The sequence below is a fragment of the Schistocerca americana genome, chromosome X, assembly GCF_021461395.2.
Source record: "Schistocerca americana isolate TAMUIC-IGC-003095 chromosome X, iqSchAmer2.1, whole genome shotgun sequence".
In the NCBI taxonomy this organism is placed as follows: domain Eukaryota; kingdom Metazoa; phylum Arthropoda; class Insecta; order Orthoptera; family Acrididae; genus Schistocerca; species Schistocerca americana.
In genome coordinates this window covers 932,952,147-932,972,811 of record NC_060130.1, presented here as the reverse complement: position 1 = coordinate 932,972,811, position 20,665 = coordinate 932,952,147, and the positions used below count along the sequence as shown (strand labels likewise).

General features: G+C 40.0%; 1 protein-coding gene across 1 annotated transcript in view; it reads right to left on the bottom strand.

Moving 5' to 3' along the window:
• Positions 1-20,665, bottom strand: part of LOC124556410 — a 243,278-nt gene that overhangs the window by 74,044 nt on the left and 148,569 nt on the right. The window contains exons 5-6 of the mRNA XM_047130370.1: positions 7,561-11,034; positions 7,057-7,320 (exon numbers count right to left, since the gene is read on the bottom strand). Of these exons, the coding sequence (XP_046986326.1) occupies positions 7,057-7,320; positions 7,561-11,034 (3,738 nt within the window). The remainder of the gene's footprint in view (positions 1-7,056; positions 7,321-7,560; positions 11,035-20,665) is intronic.

Genomic DNA, 20,665 nt, shown 5'->3' with positions numbered 1-20,665 from the left:
TCTGCCAAGAAGTTTGAAACAAAAGACTATTTATTTTCACATTGATTCACTTTGTGAAAGGATTTCCCACTATTTCCAGAAATTTTTCAGCAGCCACAAATAACAATCCTCTGTTGAGGCAGGTTTGCCAATTTGTGAAAACTGGCTGGCCACAGGCCTTTCTATCAGCATTCTTCTTGGAACTTCATTGTTTCTTTTTACAGTGCCATGCCCTAAATCTTTTTGAAGGTGTTCTATTATTGAATTAAGATGAGTGTTAATGTCTATTGATGATTTGAGAGGTTCCGTGCTCCCATATATTTTGACTTCTGCATCAGACAACTGGAGTATTTCCAGAATGAAGAATCTGACTCATAAACATATGGATTGGAAAAATGCTAAGCTTATCAAACACAGCAACCTGCAGTACCCCAAGCCTACCAGCCAGGGTCTATCCCTACACAGCTGTGGGATCAGGTGCATGTAGTCTTTGTGCTCCATTCCACTGGGCAATGTGGTTGACTTTAATAGATGCATATTTTCATTTCCATACATCATAAAAATGCAACAGAGCATGACAGAGAATAGCACTAAGACCCTGGCCACTGTTTTTCCTATTGAAGGAGCCCCACAAACTATGGTCACAAATAATGGACCACAGTTTGTTCCACTGGGTTTCACTGGTTTTGCATATGGAATGTGATCAAGCTCAGCAGAACTACGTTGCATCCTGCATCTACTGACATGACTCAACATTTTGTGTAAACATTTAAATTGCAGATGGAAAAACTATTTCCATCCTAGCCTACTGATTCTGCACTGCTTACATCTTTATCCTCTTACCGGGTCATACTGACCCATCATCGAAGCCTGGCAGAACTCTCACATGGACACTCTCATCATTCCTTGATAGATGTGTTGCAACCTCTATCACTACAAGATGAAGAAGTTACCACACCCTTTGAGGTGGGAATCCCTATCTGGGTGGACACATTTGGACATACATATCGCTGAAAATGTGTCTCTATCACTGCTCAGCAAGGCTGCCAGTTGGTCCTGGTGGTCATAAAACTTGAAGCATCCTTCTCTGGCACTGGAATCTGATATCTCTGAACCATCTGGGGCAAGCTCCACCTCTGGATCTGCCACACTGGCAAGGGAAACCTGCCTCACTCACTTCCAGTACCTAAAATGGCAGACAAGGTATCAGTTGTGCCATTCATGCAATGTCAACCTCTGGATCTGCATGCCATCAGGGGCAACCCACCTTGTCCAGCCCCAGGACCAAGAACAGAAGATGTGGGGTCTGGTGCCAGGATGAGATCTGAGGCATTCCCAGTTTTCCAGAAATCATCCATCACTCCTTTAGAGGTCATCCAGCCTGTGCCCAGTTTGATGTCAGACCCACAGCTTTCACTGGAATCAGCAGAAAGTTGCAAGTCAAAGCTACTGTCAGCTCCTGCCTCTTCAGCATTGGACCTGGGAGGGGCTCCACTACTGAAAGCACCTAAAGCTGTGCTCCAGCATTTGCTCCAGGTTGCACTTACCTTGTCTTTTAGCCATGATGGTTCAAGGGGGAGTGGGATCTTGTAATTTTTCCAGATGTAGCAATGGATCACTTGTAATTCTGCGTATGCCTGACAGGTCACGAGATATGGTCTGAGAGGGCACATCTGCCAGTGCCAGGTCACATGGCAAAACAGCTGTGGCAGATTTAAGGGCTGCTGCAGACCTCCACAGTCTTATTTGTCAAATGACTAATGTTTACAGCAAGCTCTCTGGGGTATCTTTTGGCAACAACCCTACAAGAGTGGTATTCTCCTGGACTATTATCTGGACTTCGTTGTTACCTCATGACAATGCTTGGTCAGTACAATGATTGCCTGTCTACCTAATGTAGAACTACATACTTTATGAATATGGTGTCTGTTCTTTGGGATGTGTCCAAAAGAACAGACACTATTGATGACCTGCAACCACCTAGACGGGTGTTGATATACAGGGTGATCAAAAAGTCAGTAAAAATTTGAAAACTGAATAAATCACGGAATAATGCAGATAGAGAGGTAAAAATTGACGCACATGCTTGGAATGACATGGTGTTTTATTAGAACCAAAAAAATACAAAAGTTCAAAAAATGTCCGACAGATGGCGCTTCATCTGATCAGAATAGCAATAATTAGCATAACAAAGTATGACAAAGCAAAGATGATGTTCTTTACAGGAAATGTTCAATATGTCCACCATCATTCCTCAATAATAGCTGTAGTCGACGAATAATGTTGTGAACAGCACTGTAAAGCGGTGAGGCATTGGCGTCGGATGTCGTCTTTCAGCATCCCTAGAGATGTCAGTCGATCACGATACACTTAGAACTTAAGGTAATCCCAAAGCCAATAATTGCACGCACTGAGGTCTGGGGACCTGGGAGGCCAAGCATGACAAAAGTGGTGGCTGAGCACATGATCATCACCAAACGACACGTGCAAGAGATCTTTCACGCATCTAGCAATATGGGGTGGAGCGCCATCCTGCATAAACATCGTACGTTCCAGCAGGTGTTTATCAGCCAGGCTGGGGGTGATGCGATTCTGTAACATATTGGCATGCCTCTCACCCGTCATGGTAGCAGTTTTGCTGTCCAGTGCAATTTGTCGGACTTTTATATATATATATATATATATATATATATATATATATATATATATATATATATATATATATATATATATATAAAAAACCATGTCACCCCAAGCATATGTGTGTTAATTTTTACCTCTCTATCTACATTATTCCGTGGTTTATTAAGTTTTCAAATTTATACTGACTTTTTGATCACCCGGTATATCAATGGGGACAGGTGAAACTGTGTGCCCCAACCGGGACTCGAACCCGGGATCTCCTGCTTACATGGCAGATGCTCTATCCAGCTAAGCCACCGAGTGAACAGAGGATAGCGTGACTGCAGGAACTATCTCATGCACGTCTCCCGCGAAACCCCCATTCTCACCTTATATGTCCACACACTACATTCGTAGTGTCCCTACCCAACACACTCATTACTCATGGAAGACATTCTTACCAAGTCCTGTACGAGTTCGGGTAATATGTGTGCATCCACATAGAAGAAGAAGGTCATGTCCGGTATTGCCAGAACGATATACTTATATGGATATGGTGTCTGTTCTTACGGACATGTCCGAAAGAACAGTCACCATTGATGACCTGCAGCCATCTAGAATGAAATTAGAATTATATATTAATACCTTCAGCTGCTGACGGGTGTTGATATATATCAACGGGGACAGGTGAAAATGTGTGCCCTGACTGGGGGTAATGACACTATGAATGTAGAGTGTGGACATATAAGGTGAGAATGTGGGTCTCGCAAGAGGCAAGTGCAACATAGTCCCTGCAGTTGCACTATCCTCTGTGCCTTCGGTGGCTCAGATGGACAGAGCATTTGCGATGTAAGCAGAAGATCCCGGGTTCGAGTCCTGGTCAGGGCACACATTTTCACCTGGCCCCGTTGATATACACTCCTGGAAATGGAAAAAAGAACACATTGACACCGGTGTGTCAGACCCACCATACTTGCTCCGGACACTGCGAAAGGGCTGTACAAGCAATGATCACACGCACGGCACAGCGGACACACCAGGAACCGTGGTGTTGGCCGTCGAAGGGCGCTAGCTGCGCAGCATTTGTGCACCGCCGCTGTCAGTGTCAGCCAGTTTGCCGTGGCATACGGAGCTCCATCGCAGTCTTTAACACTGGTAGCATGCCGCGACAGCGTGGACGTGAACCGTATGTGCAGTTGACGGAATTTGAGGGAGGGCATATAGTGGGCATGCGGGAGGCCGGGTGGACGTACCGCCGAATTGCTCAACACGTGGGGCGTGAGGTCTCCACAGTACATCGATGTTGCCACCAGTGGTCAGCGGAAGGTGCACGTGCCCGTCGACCTGGGACTGGACCGCAGCGACGCACGGATGCACGCCAAGACCGTAGGATCCTACGCAGTGCCGTAGGGGACCGCACCGCCACTTCCCAGCAAATTAGGGACACTGTTGCTCCTGGGGTATCGGCGAGGACCATTCGCAACCGTCTCCATGAAGCTGGGCTATGGTCCCGCACACCGTTAGGCCGTCTTCCGCTCACGCCCCAACATCGTGCAGCCCGCCTCCTGTGGTGTCGCGACAGGCGTGAATGGAGGGACGAATGGAGACATGTCGTCTTTAGCGATGAGAGTCGCTTCTGCCTTGGTGTCAATGATGGTCGTATGCGTGTTTGGCGCCGTGCAGGTGAGCGCCACAATCAGGTCTGCATACGACCGAGGCACACAGGGCCAACACCCGGCATCATGGTGTGGGGAGCGATCTCCTACACTGGCCGTACACCACTGGTGATCGTCGAGGGGACACTGAATAGTGCACGGTACATCCAAACCGTCATCGAACCCATCGTTCTACCATTCCTAGACCGGCAAGGGAACTTGCTGTTCCAACAGGACAATGTACGTCCGCATGTATCCCGTGCCACCCAACGTGCTCTAGAAGGTGTAAGTCAACTACCTGGCCAGCAAGATCTCCGGATCTGTCCCCCATTGAGCATGTTTGGGACTGGATGAAGCGTCGTCTCACGCGGTCTGCACGTCCAGCAGGAACGCTGGTCCAACTGAGGCGCCAGGTGGAAATGGCATGGCAAGCCATTCCACAGGACTACATCCAGCATCTCTACGATCGTCTCCATGGGAGAATAGCAGCCTGCATTGCTGCGAAATGTGGATATACACTGTACTAGTGCCGACATTGTGCATGCTCTGTTGCCTGTGTCTATGTGCCTGTGGTTCTGTCAGTGTGATCATGTGATGTATCTGACCCCAGGAATGTGTCAATAAAGTTTCCCCTTCCTGGGACAATGAATTCACGGTGTTCTTATTTCAATTTCCAGGAGTGTATATCAACACCCATCAGCAGTTGAAGGTATTAATATATAATTCTAGTAATGTAAAACTGTCTCTGCTCATCATTAAATTGACCTTTGTGTTTCACGTGAATAAACTGAGGGCAAATGAGTACATCAAGAGCACGGTTTGTATCTCAGTGTTTTTCCACTTGAACCTCTGAACAGTGTTTTCCAGCACTGATGTGTGAGTTATTCAACAAAAATTGAAATTACTGTATTGAACATAAGTTATCCACCTCCAGAATTCTTTGTTTTGTGTATTTCCAGAAGAGTCAGGAAGTATTGCTTTCAGTGATTTGATTGTAAATAAGTTGCGCTTACTGACTGAAACAACAAATTTCCTGATTTCTATGATAAGTTTCAGAGATTTAAAACCCCATTACCAGGTGGATTTACGTCTGTTAACATCAAATGTTATGTTGTGTTAAGACTGCATTGTCATATTAATGATGAAGGAGGTTTAAACCTCTGAAACACATCATGTAAATAGATAAATTGTGGCTGGTAATGATAAAATTGTTGTTTCATTCAATGACAGTAACAGTCACAGTAAAATTTAACCAACAATATTCACATTTAAAGCTATAGTTAATAAAATCTGTGTTGTTGAAGAAGCAGACCTACGATACTTGAGTTAAGCCTCAGTGTGCCAATGGTTAACAACCCAGAAGAAATCAAGAGTACAGAATTTGCTTCTAACTACAAACACAGTAGTATAGTGAAAAACTATAAGTTATAGTGCAGCTGAATTGTAGCATGTGTCTTCTGGAATCTAGATGAGCATATGTACATGCATGTGCATTCCAAAGTGCTAAACAGTATTATTAAGCAGGCATTTCTCTCTCTCTCTCTGTCTCTCTCTCTCTGGATCTCTCTCTCTCTCTCTCTCTCTCTCTCTCCCTCCCTCTCTCTCCCACCCCTTTTACATGCAACTACTTTTCTAATATCTCTGAAGTTTAAAGCATCAATTTATATGCTAATATTAATTCATATAAGATTTTTTACTTCCTTACCTATCATATATAAAAGACTAGAGACAAAATTTGCAGCTGGTAATGCGCTATGACTTTTTCTTACTTATTTTGCTTCATATTTTAAAAGTTATGTAGATTGTGCAATAGTAGGTGAACACTTTAAACATACCTCTTGATAATGTTCAGGGACATTATGAATGTTATAAATGTCTATAGTGAAAAGAGCCTGCAATGGCATAAAATTATTTGCTCCTTTTAACCGAAAATTTTTCCTTATGGAAGATATTCAATATGAGCCCTTCTCCATCAATGTTATTTGTTGCTGAGCAGTCATATTGTGGTATACTTGACTCTAAGTAGATACATCATCTGGATCAGTCACACTGCAATTATTCAACTTCAGCTCTTTCATTGTGTGGGGACAGTTTCAGGTTTTATCCTTTTGCTATCAGATGAAATGCGTGTAGGCATATTTGGAGAAGGTGAAGACTGTCATCACAGTTTCACTACCTTACCTTATTGAAAGAATAGTAGTAAGATACATGATAAAATGGCCAAATACTGAAATATTTAAATATTCCAAAGTACTCTTTGGCTTTAGTCATAAAATATAATTAAAAATGAGGGTAACAATATAATTACTAGGATCAGCAGAGTTAATGCCAGTTTTTGCTTGGTAAAGTGGTATCTGCTGGCCAATATCTTCGTTTTGTGAGTTAATGTGTCCAAACAAGAGAAAGTAAACTTCATCACTCATAACATTAAGCACATTAATGTGTCCACCATCATCACTTCTTCTATTTACAAATCTGCTCGCCTATAGCTAATTACAAAATAATATCTCAATCCTAATGGATGGAAAAATATTAATATGATGACTGGAAACTTCTATCAGCTTCACCTGCTATCACATTACCTCCAAACATGTCACGACTACATGTGCATGTCTACTGTGACCTAAATGCGGACCAGATTTCCTTAATGTTAAAAAACAGTTTCCTTTTCTGCACTGGTTTCTGCCAGAACCTTAACATGGCTTCTGGGAAGCAAGATACATCAATTTTTCCCTCACAGATATTTTGCAAAATAACATGCTGCTATATTACATTTTGTTAAGAAATTTTTTTCAACAACCTGTTTCTGAAATTCTGCTGCAGTAAAACTATAATGGTGTGGGCTATGAGGTGCACTGACACTACTGTTTCTCTGCCTGGACAATTGTGAATTGTGTCCCAGCACCAGTGGTTTCTTGTTCTCCACCATGCTGTTTTTCATTAACTGTAGCTCTGACTTGAGTCTCCGGATGCACACTGCATGCTTCCTCACTTTCTCTCTTTCAGTCTGGAGTTCGCTTTGCAAATGACTGTTACCTCCTGCTGATGCATTTTTTGAGGCATTCTAAAATAACATAATGAGAAATGGTAGCAGTTTTAATAAACCACATATGCAGTGAAAATATATTTTAGATATCACTCAATGAAATTTCTCTAGCATCTAGTGTGGTGAACACAAGGGACAGTTTTCCTTCAGTTTTTGAGACATATTTATACATTACAGAAGGAAACTGTATGTAAGAAATAATTATTCATAATACCCATATCATATTGTCAGTTCAACTTCAACAACAGAAATACTTACCTTATTACACTTCATTTTGTTTCCAAGGTTGCTGTCTTTTGTGTACTCTGAGATATTCCTTTCACTAAAGGTTTTGTTCAGTTTTAACAAACAGTTTTGGTTATCTGTTTTGGAGCATTGATTATTAACATTGACTGAATTTGTACTTGATCGGCGTCCAAATGGTTTAATGTAAGTGGGAATCCGGCTCTGTCTTCCAGAATACATGTCTCTTTTTGAATTCATGTGACACTGTTTTCCTTTAGATACAGAAGATGAGGAACAAGTCTCTGAACTAGAGTAATTAAATGATGCTTTCTCCTTCATCTCAGCCTGGTGGTGCTCTTTAAGATAACATTTCTGATAAGGCTTGGTGAAATCTTCAGAAATTGTTGTGAATTTTGACATGTAGTTTCCCTTTTCTAGGGTTTTATTGTTTGAAGAAGTACCTCTTCTTACTTTGGTAGTATGAAACTTAAAATTTTCATTTTTTTCACATGACTCTTCTGTTTCTGTGTCTTCATGACAGAGAGTAGAATCTGAACTTGGACTATTCAGAGACCCACAGTCATTTTCCTGTCCTTCTACAGGATGTTTTTGTTTAAAGTTACAAGTTTTTGGTGGATATTCCGATTCTGTATCTGAACTACCACCTGTTGTGGATGTTTCCAATGAATCACTTCCATCAACACCCATTTTTGAAAATTTATGATAGAAATGTACATTTCTTTTTCCAGCTTCACGATCTGGATAAAATTTTGGGTTTCTGGAGGAAGCTATTCCCTGCTGTTTACCAACGGCTTTACTATAACTACCTGATTTGTTGTAAACAGTCATTTCAGCCGTTATGCCGCTTTCAGTTTTTGAATTTTTTGTGCTATTAACAACTTTCTTCCTCGCACATTTACTACCATTGGCAGTAGCTGAAAAGCCAAGACATTTGTTTCCAGTATTTAAGCTACTCTGACTAGCTTTATCACCACAAATACCATCTGCTCCAGTTTTAAAGCCTCTGTAGTAAGAAGTGCTAGCTATGGTATTTTGGTTACTGTTACAATCATTTTCTGATATCCCAAGTTGAACACTGTTGTATCCCTTAGGATTTTGAGAAATTTTAAAAAGATCGTTCTCCACAATATCACTACACTCAGAAGTATCATAATATGATGTATTGTGGTTTCTTGTTGCATTTATGTTTGTTTCAGGGTAAGAGTGGTCTTGAGCAAACAGCTGAGAATTGCATTGACTAGCTGAAGCTTTACATATCTGTTCATTTTGGGTACAAAACTGTGGTTCATCGTTTTCAGTCCCATTTTTATTTGAATGTTTACAGCTGTCTTTATTTAGATTTATACTTCCTGTAAATTTACATGTGGGGCTTCCATTTATCTCTGCTTCTACTGCATTATTTGAAGTAGAGATGCTGTCTGATTGTTCATCATCACTTCTTTCATGTTTTGCTTGTACTGGAAAATCACTATAATGATATTTCACTGCATCATTAAGGTTCACAGTTTCTCTACCTTTAGACGTGGAGCTTGCATTTATCTTTGAATCTATTGTCTTCTTTGAAGAAGAGACACTGTTTGATTGTTCATCATCATTTTCTTCATGTTTTGTGTGTACTGGTAAATCATTATAATGATATTTTACTGTATCATGAAAGTTCGCAGTTCCTATATCTTTACATGTAAGGCTTGCATCTGTCTCTGAATCTATCGCCTTCTTCGAAGAACAGATGTTTGATTGTTCATTATCACTTTCTTCATGTTTTGCTTGTACGAGTAAATCATTACAATGATATTTTACTACATTGTTGAGGTTTGATAATTGTGTACAATCAGAACCATCTACTATTATCTTATTACTTTTGTTGAAAATATTATTTCCAGTTTCAATTTGCTTTGAACTACTAATTCCAACAAACATTTCTTCACCAATATCTGATATCTGTTGCTCATGTAATTTCATGTTTCCACAATCTTTTACTTCAAATGATTGAGAATAATTGCATCTTTTGGTGCATTCTTCAGGCATGACACCATCAATAGTATTCTCCCTGCTGATTAAATCTGGAGCAACTTTACTTATCTGTGTTTCAGAGTGTACTTCAGCTGTAGCTACTTCGCAGACTGTGGGTTTGAGCACAGTCTGCTGAACCATTTCTGGTTTGTGCGCATTATTCTCGTTATGACATCCTTCTGAGTGTTGCAGGGGTATATCATTCCCAATATCTGTTGTGATGGAGGATTCAGGTGCAACACATTTATCATGTGATACAAGAGGCTTTTTCTGTACATCTAGTGCATCAGTTAAAATATGCAGTGAAAACGATGTTCTTACATTTTCAGAAGATGACAAGTCTCCATCAGATTCAACATCTTTATCAGATTTTAAATCCTTGGTTGGAAATGTAACAATTTGCAATTTCTCTTTTTCATTTAGGTCTGTTATCAAGGGTTGTGTACATTTTTGTAACATCATCTCTTTTAATTCTTTCTCTAGTTCTTCAAATTCAAATTTTGCCTTTTGAAGTTCACATCTTAAACTAGCATTCTCTGCAATTATATCATTTAAAGATTTTTCTTCATTAGTGATTGGTGAATACTGTGACACTGAGTCTATATTATATTCTGGTAATTGTCTCGTAAGTAGCTGTTTTGTTACTGCCAGTTGTGTTTTTAAATGCAGATTTTCTTTGAAAATGTTCAAAAGCACATCACTGGGCACACATCGTGCTTCATTTCCATCCATTTCCCTTGAACAGACAATGTTTTCCATATCTCCTTCCTTTACACATTCATTTGTAATGATAGAAATATTTTTAGGTAATTCATTTTGAGACATGACAGTTTCTGCAACAGTGAAATTCCTTTCTGAACTGACCTTAATATCTTTGTCAAATTCATGTGCAGACTGGTCAGAACATACTTGTATTTCTAAGGAATTGCATGATTCTTTTAAAGAATATTTTTCTTTTATACCAAGATCCTGAACAAACAAATTCAACAGATTTTCATTGTTCATGTGCAGCAGGTCAATAACACACTCCACTTGCAGACAGAGAGCACTACTTTTTTCTTTAAGACTTTCAAGATTTGAGATAAGCTCTGGTAAAGAGTTGCTCAGTTCATCAGACTGAATTAATTTTTGAAGTATGTTATATATTTCTGAGTCATGAATTTCTGTGAGCTCCTTCAGTTCTATAAGATGTGCTACAAACTCATTCTTTAGAGTTTCAGTATTTTGTTGGGCCTGCAATTCTCTGTCTCCCAAATCACTTCTTTCAAAAATCAAATCCTCTTTCCTGTCAAACACATTTTTACCATCAAAACATATTTTTTCATTTTCTTTTGAGCATCTTTCTTCAGTATCCACAGTCAAGTCTTCCACACAGTCTTTTATATCCCTAAATATTGGACTGTATTTTGAGATAATGGCTTCCACATTTCCACAAGATGAAATGAGTGTATGTACAGCTCTTTTCAGATCTCCCTGAAAAAGAAAAGTATGACTATTAATGGAAAATAATTCTATATTGTGCTACAAACTCAATATTAAGACCAAATGATATGTTACTAAAAAAGACACATAAGTAAGATTGAAATTGTTGCTAAGCTTTCAGACAAAGTTCTCACTTTGAGATAACGGACTAACAGAAAACACACACATAAACAGGAATGGCTATATATTCATGGTACTGCAACATGACTCAGTGATGAGTTGTATAAGGTGGAGTAGGTGAGTTGAAAAATGAGAGAAGAAAAAGAGGCTGATAGATGGGGAGGAATGGAGAACAAGCAAATAGGAATAAGATATGAATGTCACATGGACAAGCCCACTGCAGTAGGAGCTGGTGTGGTTGGTGGCTGGGATGAAGAGAGGGGGTGGGGGGAGGGGGGGTGGAGAATGAAATAGAAATTATGGATATCATGGAGAGAACAGTGTGGATATAGGTTAATGGAGTGAAGTGGGAGGCTTGGGAACAGAAGTGGAGGTCAGTGTTGGATAAGTGACAGCGAAGACTGAGGCCATGAGGTTTGTAGGACCAAAGGATGTGTTCCAATATACATCATTTAGAGAAATTGGTATTGGTGTGGTGGATACACTTGGCATGGATTATGAAGCAGCCACTGGAGTTGGACATGTTGTGTCCTTGGCCACAGTTCAGTGGTGGTCATTCATTTAAGTGGACTGCTGGTTATGGTCATGGCTACATAAAAGACTCTGTAGAAGTTACAGTAGAATTGGGATATGACATGACTGCTTTCAAGAGTAGCCCTTCCTCAGACAGTATAGAATAGGCTTTCAAAGGGACTGGAAGAGATTTAGCTGGGTGGATGCACAGCAAAGATATTGCACCAGAACCTTTCAAGGGACACAACTAATATGGCAAGGGGTTGAGTGCCAGTGTGGCATAAGTATGGATTAGGATGTTTCATAGATTTGGTGGGCAAATATGGTGTCCCAACTCAATAATGTTCTAAAGCTCATTGTTTAATTACAGCTCAAAAATTATTGTTTCAGTAACACACTTCTCACAATTCATCATAAAGTGTTTCATATATAATAAAGTCAATGTTCACTAACTTTTCTTCTGCTGGAATTCATCAACTTTCCTTTTGATGGCATTTGTTCAATAATGAGCTCACTGATGATGAAAATTAAGTTTTTCCAATAATTTTATAGGCTTATTTTGTCCAAAGAAGGTATAAATCTAACCACTAAAACCATTTACAGCAGAGAAGTCACCTCTGAATTCTACAGAAAACAAATATCACAACTGTTGTCATCTCTTTTACTATAAAAAAGGAATGTCTTTGTGTACAGCCATTCTTTAATATATTTAAATTTTTTAACATGTAGAAGCATTGAAAATATTAAGATGTGAAGAAAAATAAAATGTAATGTGTAAGTTTCTGTTTTTATAATGTTTACTGAGATGATACAAGTCATGGAATAGTGATATCAAAATATAGATGGTGGCATTATTGCATTCACAAGGTATAAATGGTCAGTGCATTGGAGCAGCTGTCATTTAGACTCAAGTGATACAGATGAGAAGGTTTCTGGCACAAGTATAGCCCATGATGAGATTTAACAGACTTTGAACATGGAATGGCAGTTGGAGCTATAAGCACGGGACATTAGTTTTGGAAATCATTAGGGAATTCAATATTCTGAAATTTCACAGTGTCAAGAGTGTGCCGAAAATACCAAAATGCAGGCATTACCTCTGACTATGGACAACACAGTGGCTGATGGCCTTCACTTAATGACCGAGTGCAGTAGCATTTGCATAGAATTGACAGTGCTAACACACAAGCAACACTGCATGAAATAACCACAGAAATCAGTGTGGGTCATAAAACATATCCGCTAGGACAGTGTGGCAAAATTTGGCATAAATGGACTGGGGCAACAGACGAGTGATGTGAGTGCCTTTGCTAAAAGCATGACATTGCCTGCAGAGCACCTCTCCTGGGCTCATGACCATATCATTTGGACCCTAGACAACTGATTAAATGAGTCTTAACTGCAATTGGTAAGAGCTGATGGTAGGATTCGAGTGTGGTGCAGACCCCACAAAGCCATGGACCTAGGTTGTCAGTTAACACTGTGCAAACTGGTGGTGGTTCCACAATAGTGTTGGCTAGGTTTACATGGAATGGAGTAGGTCCTGTAGTCCAACTGAACTGATCATTGACTGGAAATGGTTATGTTTGGCTACTTGGAGACCATTTGCAGCCATTCATGGACTTCATGTTCCCAAAAAAGATGGAATTTTTATGGAAACAATGCACTATATCATGAGCCACAATCATTCGTGATTGATTTGAAGAATATTGTGGACAATTTGAGCAAGTGATCTCACTACCCAGAGTGCCCAACATGAATCCCATCAAATATTTATGGGGCATAATTGAGAGGTCAGTTCATGTGCAAAATCCTGCACTGCCAATATTTTTGCATGGGACTTCCAACAACTTATTTAGTCCCTGCCATGTTTTGTTGCTACACTACGTCTGGCAAAAGTAGGTCCAACACTATATTGCCATGATTTTTGTTACCTCAGTGTATATTACCCATACTGCAAGTCTGCCCAATTATCTTTGACCACTGTTTCATTTTAGGCACATTTATTCCATTATCAGATTTAAAAAAAATATTTGTTTCATAGGACCAGTAGGAACTGTCATGTTCATATCTGCATCTACACCTACACCCATGTTCTGAAAACTAGTATAAATTGCATGGAAGATGGAATGTCCCTTGTAACTCTTATTACGGTTTTTTCTCTTTCAATCCGTGTGTGGAGAGTGGGGAGAATGACTGTTTAAATGTTGCTGTGCATACTGTAATTAATCTAATCTTGTTCTCATGATACCTATAGGAGTAATATTTTGGGGATTGTAGTATATTCCTAGAGAGCTGGGTCAGTAGGCTTTTTCAAGTTCATTTACATCTGTCTTCAAGAGTCTGCCAATTGAGATATTTCAATGTCTATGTGACACACTCCTGTGGGTGAAAGAAACATGTGAAATTTGTGCTACCCTCCTCTGTATACATTCAATATCCCCTGTTAGTTCTGTTTGGTACAGGTCCCACACAGCTGAGCAATATACTAGGAAGAGACAGGTCATACAAGTGATTTGTAAGCAATTTCCTTTGTAGACTGATACATATCCCTAGTATTCTATCAATACACCAAAGCCTGCAAGTGTCTTTACCCATGACTGAGCCTGTGTGATTGTTCCATTTAATGTTCCTACAAAGTATTACACCCAGGTATTTGTATGAGTTTACCAATTCCAATTGTGACTCACTGACATTAAGGTCATTAGTTACTATATTTTTTCTTTTTGTGAAGTACATAATTTTACATTTTGGAACATGTAAAGCAAGTTGCCAATCTTTGCACCACTCTGAAACCTTACTACTATCTGGATGAATATTTCTGCAGATTCTTTCATACTGTACTTCATTATAGATCACTACATCATCTGTGAACAGTCCAAGGTTACTATTAATACTGGCCACAAGGTCATCATTATACAACATGAACAGCAAGGAACCCAACATACTTCCCTGGGGCACACTTGAAGTTACTTCTACATCTGTCAATGAGTCTCCATCCAAGATAATCCATGCTTCTGCTCCATCTCTAATGACCTAGATGTTTATGGGATGTTAGACCCTCATCTTCCTTTCCTTTTCCGCTCAAGATAACTTGCTGCATCTTCCTTACTACAAAAATCCTCAATCCAACTGCAATTTATGCTTGATACTCCATACAATCACACTTTTGATAATAAGTGTAGATGTGGTACTGAGTCAAGTGCTTTTTGAAACTCAAGAAATACTACATTGACATGACTGCTTTTAAGTATGTCACATGAGAAAAGAGTGAGTGAGTTCTCCATGATCAATTTTTTTCAAAATCTGTGTTGGTTGATATGGAGGTAATTCTTTTCAAGATACCTCATTGTGTATGAGTTTGGTAAACATTCCAAGGTTCTACAATTAATGGATATCAAGGATATTGCATGGTAGTTTTATGGCTCACTTCTGCTACTCACTCTGTACACAGGTGTGAATGTGTCAGTGCAATGGTAAGGCAGGGGTCTTAGAGAATGGGCCAACTGTTTTCTCTACCAGTGGGCCATGGAAATTTTGTCAGAAATGTAACTAGAAGCAGCACATTGGCACAACAAATCAGCCACTATCTCGCATAAATAGCTGTGAGTTTTTAGCATTGATATTCACAGCCCGGCAGATCTATGCCAGGCATCACCACCCCATGGGTCCACAAGCAGCCATCATGAGTCCTCATTCCAGCACTTTGTGTCTCTAGACTGATAGGCCGCTCCCACACTTACTCCAGCAACACCTTGACTCCTACACAGGGGGCAGTGGATTGTGACCAGGGTGGTACAGCTGTTCTCCCTTCTATGCTGGTGTGGGTGCCGTGGTACCTCATGCAACCACTTCTAGGGTAAGAGCTTCCCAACATGAGGCTGACATACCCTTCATGTATCGCTGGTCATTTTCTGCACTACTAACACTACTCACACACAGCATGGCATGCTGAACTGAGTGTGTGCTGCTAACCAGTCACAAACATCGGCATTCAGGGGCTCGTATGTCAGGGCTCAATAGCTGGGCACTAGCAGTGATCGTGCAACAAGTGTCTACTGTGCCATGCACCACAAGAGGGTTATGTCACCACACTACCACATCACAGAATAGCAGCATGGCTTGTAATAAAGTGACTGATTTGTTAATGTTGTTTTACTAAGCTATTACTGGCCTGTACCCTTGACATGAGCCAGCCACTGCCACCCAGTCCTGCACAGAAGTGTGCCCATCAGCCCTGGTTCAACTTCAATTGGTGTCAAAAGCTAGGGCATAGTGTCTCATGTGCACAAGCAGTATTGGTAGAATGCTGTATGTGCTGCCATTATGCCCATACTGCTAAGGACTACACCGAACATACATGGTTGATAATAAGGTGTAGAATGTAAGTTGATAGTAATTCTGAGTGAGTGAATTGTTGTGGATGAAAATTGTGTTAAACTAGTTTGTAAATGGGAGTTAAAGGCTTCACTGCAGGTGTTACTAGATAAGGTAATGTGGTTAACAGTTGGTAAAATGGAGTTACTAAAGCAAACTGCAATTAAAGATGAACAGCTACCACCACTCTGGCTGTCTTAGGCCCAAAGTACATCCAGCTGCCACCAGTTTAGTCACTTCCTTTTCTAATAGGTCAGGTGAAGGTATGATGTCTTTCTTGGAGGATCTGAGAATGTCAGCATGGGTGGGTGGTTGGTCAAATAATCAGTTGTTACAGATAATGAAGTTATAGTTGGCAGGAGAGGCAAAACCTTTTGTTAGGTCTATGGAAGCATTGAAAAATATAACAACATTTGAGCAATTGCAGTAAAGCATCCTACAGCATTATAGGAAACAAAACAGTGTGAGGTTTTTTGGGAGCAATTAAGTGGAATCACAAAAACATGTGGGGAAACAGTGGAAGAATTTGCAGACAGGACACATAAAATTAATGCACAAATATATGAGTTAGTGGAGAGTGATGAAATGAATAAGACTGTACAGCTGGAAGCATAGTGCACTTGACACCTTCCTGAAAGACCTGTCACCCAATATGTCAAGAGAGTTTTACACAGGTGTTCTGAATGATGTGTATTCTTCTGTCAGGTTGCCAACATAATTTGAGAAGATTGATATGACAACAGGGTACAGGATAAGTGTGTTGTTTTCCACTAATGTGAAATTCTGTAGGTGTGGATGAATGGGGCATGTCCAGAGGCAATATTGACAGCCTCAGTGAGATGGAAAGGGTGGATACCACCAATGGAATGGCAGTAGCAATAATAAAGGTAGAAAAATGGGAAATGGACAAACATTAAATACAAAAGGGAAACCCAAGTCTGCCAAGCAGCATTTCCATTAAATTTTGATGCAGGGAATATGCATGCAGAGGTGGAGAGTGCTATAGTAGGAATTGTGAAGGGCAGGAAACTTAGGTTTCTATTGGACACAGGTGCATGTGTCGGTGGCTCTAGGGTACTGTGGGTTGGAAGCAATTAAACTTACCACACTATAAGTTGTTTGGGGTGGGAGACAGTGATGTGAGGTCAGGATCAGTAGAATTAGGTTTTCAGGTTGCAGCAATTTCATTTGAGTAATATGTGGGAGTGGTGCCTCATGTAAGGTACCATTACTGTATGATCCTGGCGTTAGACTTTTTGTATGAACATGATGCAAAACCTGACCTTTAGGGATGTGTGGTGGAACTAAATGGGACAATCTTCCAACTAGGGAAGGTGTCGCCAGTGTAGTACTGTCGAAAGGTGCATCTGTCTTTAGGGACAAACCAGTTAAACGGCTAAAACACTAAGGCTTGACTCATGTGATATTGTGTTGGAGGGCACTGGAGAGTTGTTTTTGGTGATATAAAACTGGAGTTGCCTGTAGATATGTTGTATATAATAGAGCCACCAAAGGAGCATGATGTATTGGATACATTGCATTATTGTCAGGAGAAGCTTTGTAGTCATAGGAGAGAGATGATGGAAAAGTGGTACTGGTGAATCTGGATTATTTCTTGTGCCAATGAAGTAAGGCTAAGGAAGCAACTGTTAGCAGCAAATCTGGATATCCTGGAGGAGGATGACTGGGACACATCTCATGTGAACTGTGGTCAGTGACAGGCTGCTGCAAAAACTGCACTATGTAAAAAGGTGGAGCATCTAGAGGGGACAGAGAGGGTAGAAATGAAGAAATTACTATTGGAGCTCAAGGACTTGTTTTATCCTCAGGGTCCATTACCAGTGACACATGTGATTCAACACCAAATTTCAAAAGGAAATGAAGCACTGAATTACCATGTACCATGAACCATATTGTGTGCCTCAACATTTACTGCCAATTATGGAGGATTTCATTAACCAACAATTAACTGGGAATAATAGAGGAAAGTGATAGTCCATGGGGGCCACCATCATAGTCATGCCCAAAAAATTGCCAGGTAGTTCCAAGAAATGTATGTTCTGTTGTGATTATCACCATATTAATAGTAAGATGGTAATCAACACATACCCCACATGCAATTTCATAGAGACTATGGATAATTTAGGACAGTGCTGGTATTTCTCCTATATCATTAAGGAGTGGGTACTGATTGTTAAAGGTATTTCCAGAGAATCGACAGAAGGCAGCATTCTCAGTTCCCTGGGGTCATCATCAACACCAAAGGATGCCATTCAGATTAAATAATGCACAAGCAACATTTCAGAGCTTGTTGGATGGCATTACAAAGGGTTTGAAACCTTGGAAATGTTTGGTTTACCTTGATGATGTAATTGTGTTTTCAAGGGATATGGAGGAACATATTTAATGGTTAAGACAGGTTTTTGAAAGGTTGCAGGCCACACATCTGACACTGAGTGTGGAGAGTGTCATTTTGCCTTAGAGAAAGTGGATTACTTGGGGCATATAATTAGTATGGAAGGGCTTAAGACAGACCCAATACCAATATAAGCAGCACAGGATTTTCCAGTTCCTAAGTCAAGCAAAGTGGTACAGTCATTTTTTGGGTTCTCAAATTACTATAGGAAATTTGTGAAGGCGTTCACAGATGTGGCGCAACTGCTCGTGCAACTATTGAAAAAGGGCATGAAGTTTGAGTGGATGGAGAAATGTCAAGCCACATGTGAGGGATTGAAGAAAGCTTTGACATCAAGCCCAATTTTGATTTTCCCAGACTATCGGAAGGAATCTGTGCTGTCACGTTATGTGCTCAATCATGCATTAGGGCACATTTTGCATAAGGAGATGAATGGTAAAGAACATTCTGTTTCTTATGCTTCATAACTAGTTAGTATGGTGGAGAAGAACTATTCCAGCACCAAAAAGGAAATTCTCTGCTTCATATATGGAAGTATGTATTTTTGGTGCTAAAAAAATTCACGGAACTAACTGATCATCCAGCTTTAAATGTGGTTATTAGGTTTTGGAGACCCTTATAGCTGGCTAACAAGGTAGGCTTTAAGACTGAGGGAGTTTGATTATGAAGTGGTACATAAGCCAGAAAAGAAGCATAGAAATGCAGGTGGACTGGGCAGAGAGGTACTGGTAGTACAGGTACTGGGTAATGGTTTTGCTGAGTGGCGAGCAGCACAAACTGCTTATGTGAACTGCAAGATCTACATAACACAGCTGTAGTTCAGTATATGTCACAGCCTGTTATCTAAGTTAACTGTATTGGGACCACATATGGTAATACTAGCTAAGCTAAGCTCAATGGGAAAGTGCTGAAGCAAGCATATGATCACATGCTATATGGGCATGGAGGTTGTAGGATGATGAACCGAAGGGTAGCAGAAAGGTATTCATGGAAAAGGAGGAATGGAGACATAGACAAATACATGAGGAGCCATGTACAATGTTTACAGTGATTGGACAAGAAGATGTGCTGGATGAAAGAATACTCATAAGTACTGTGGTGGGTTGTTAGATTTTCATCTGGAGGAATACGAGTGGATACTACAACACACACAAAATATTAGATTACTTTATTATAACTTGAACAAGATGAAGTACTTGACTTTGGGACAATATATATCCACTGGACAGTGCAGGATAATAGCCTCTTCTCTCAATGTAGTACTGACTATAAATTTAGTTACATACTTATGTCTAATACAATTCTTATGCTGTTGGCTCTGTAGTGACAAATGCGGTCATCTTCGGACATGATGTGACTTTGACAGTATGTTATTTGAGATAAGATGGTTATAAAGCTGAATGTACATTACTTTTTCTAAAATTTTTGAGAATGCTGGCAAAAGTGAAATTGGACAGATATTTCATGCTATTTCTTTATCTCCCTATCTCTAATTTACTTCAGAGAGTGATGTGATTCACACAGTCAAAGGCTTTTGACAGGTCACAGAAAATGCCAATAGCCCCTAATCTGTTTTCTAATGAATTAAGTACATTCTCACTATATGTGTAAATAGCCTTCTATATATTGGAAGACTTAAGGAACGCAAACTGTGACTTGTCAATATATTATTTGCAGTCAGATTCTTAAGCAGATGCTTGAACACAACCTCTTCAAATATGTTTGAAAAGTTGTCAAAAATGAAATTGGTCAGTACTTTTATGGTATGTCTTTATCCCCCTTCTTGTAAAGAGGCTTAACTTCAGCACATCTTAGCCAGTCTGGAAATGTTCTGCTGATAAGAGATTGATAATACGAATCACTTAAGATAGAACTCAACTCACATGAGCACCCTTTGATTAACTTTGTTGGCATCACTAGAACACTTAGATTTTAAGGATTTTATGATGGATGCTACTTTTTTGGGTGATGTGTGTGTCATTTCCATTTTACTCAAGGTATTTACAAAGACTGGTCTCAGATATTCCATTCCACTGTTTACTGAACCTGATAACCCCACATGTCAGTAACAGAAACAAATTACTTTTTAAGAGGCTTGCAACACTACACACACTTGTTACCAATGCCTCATTTATTTTTAGAGCTACCTGTTCCTCTTCTTTTCGGCACCACCTGTCTCTGAAATCTTTTTAAACG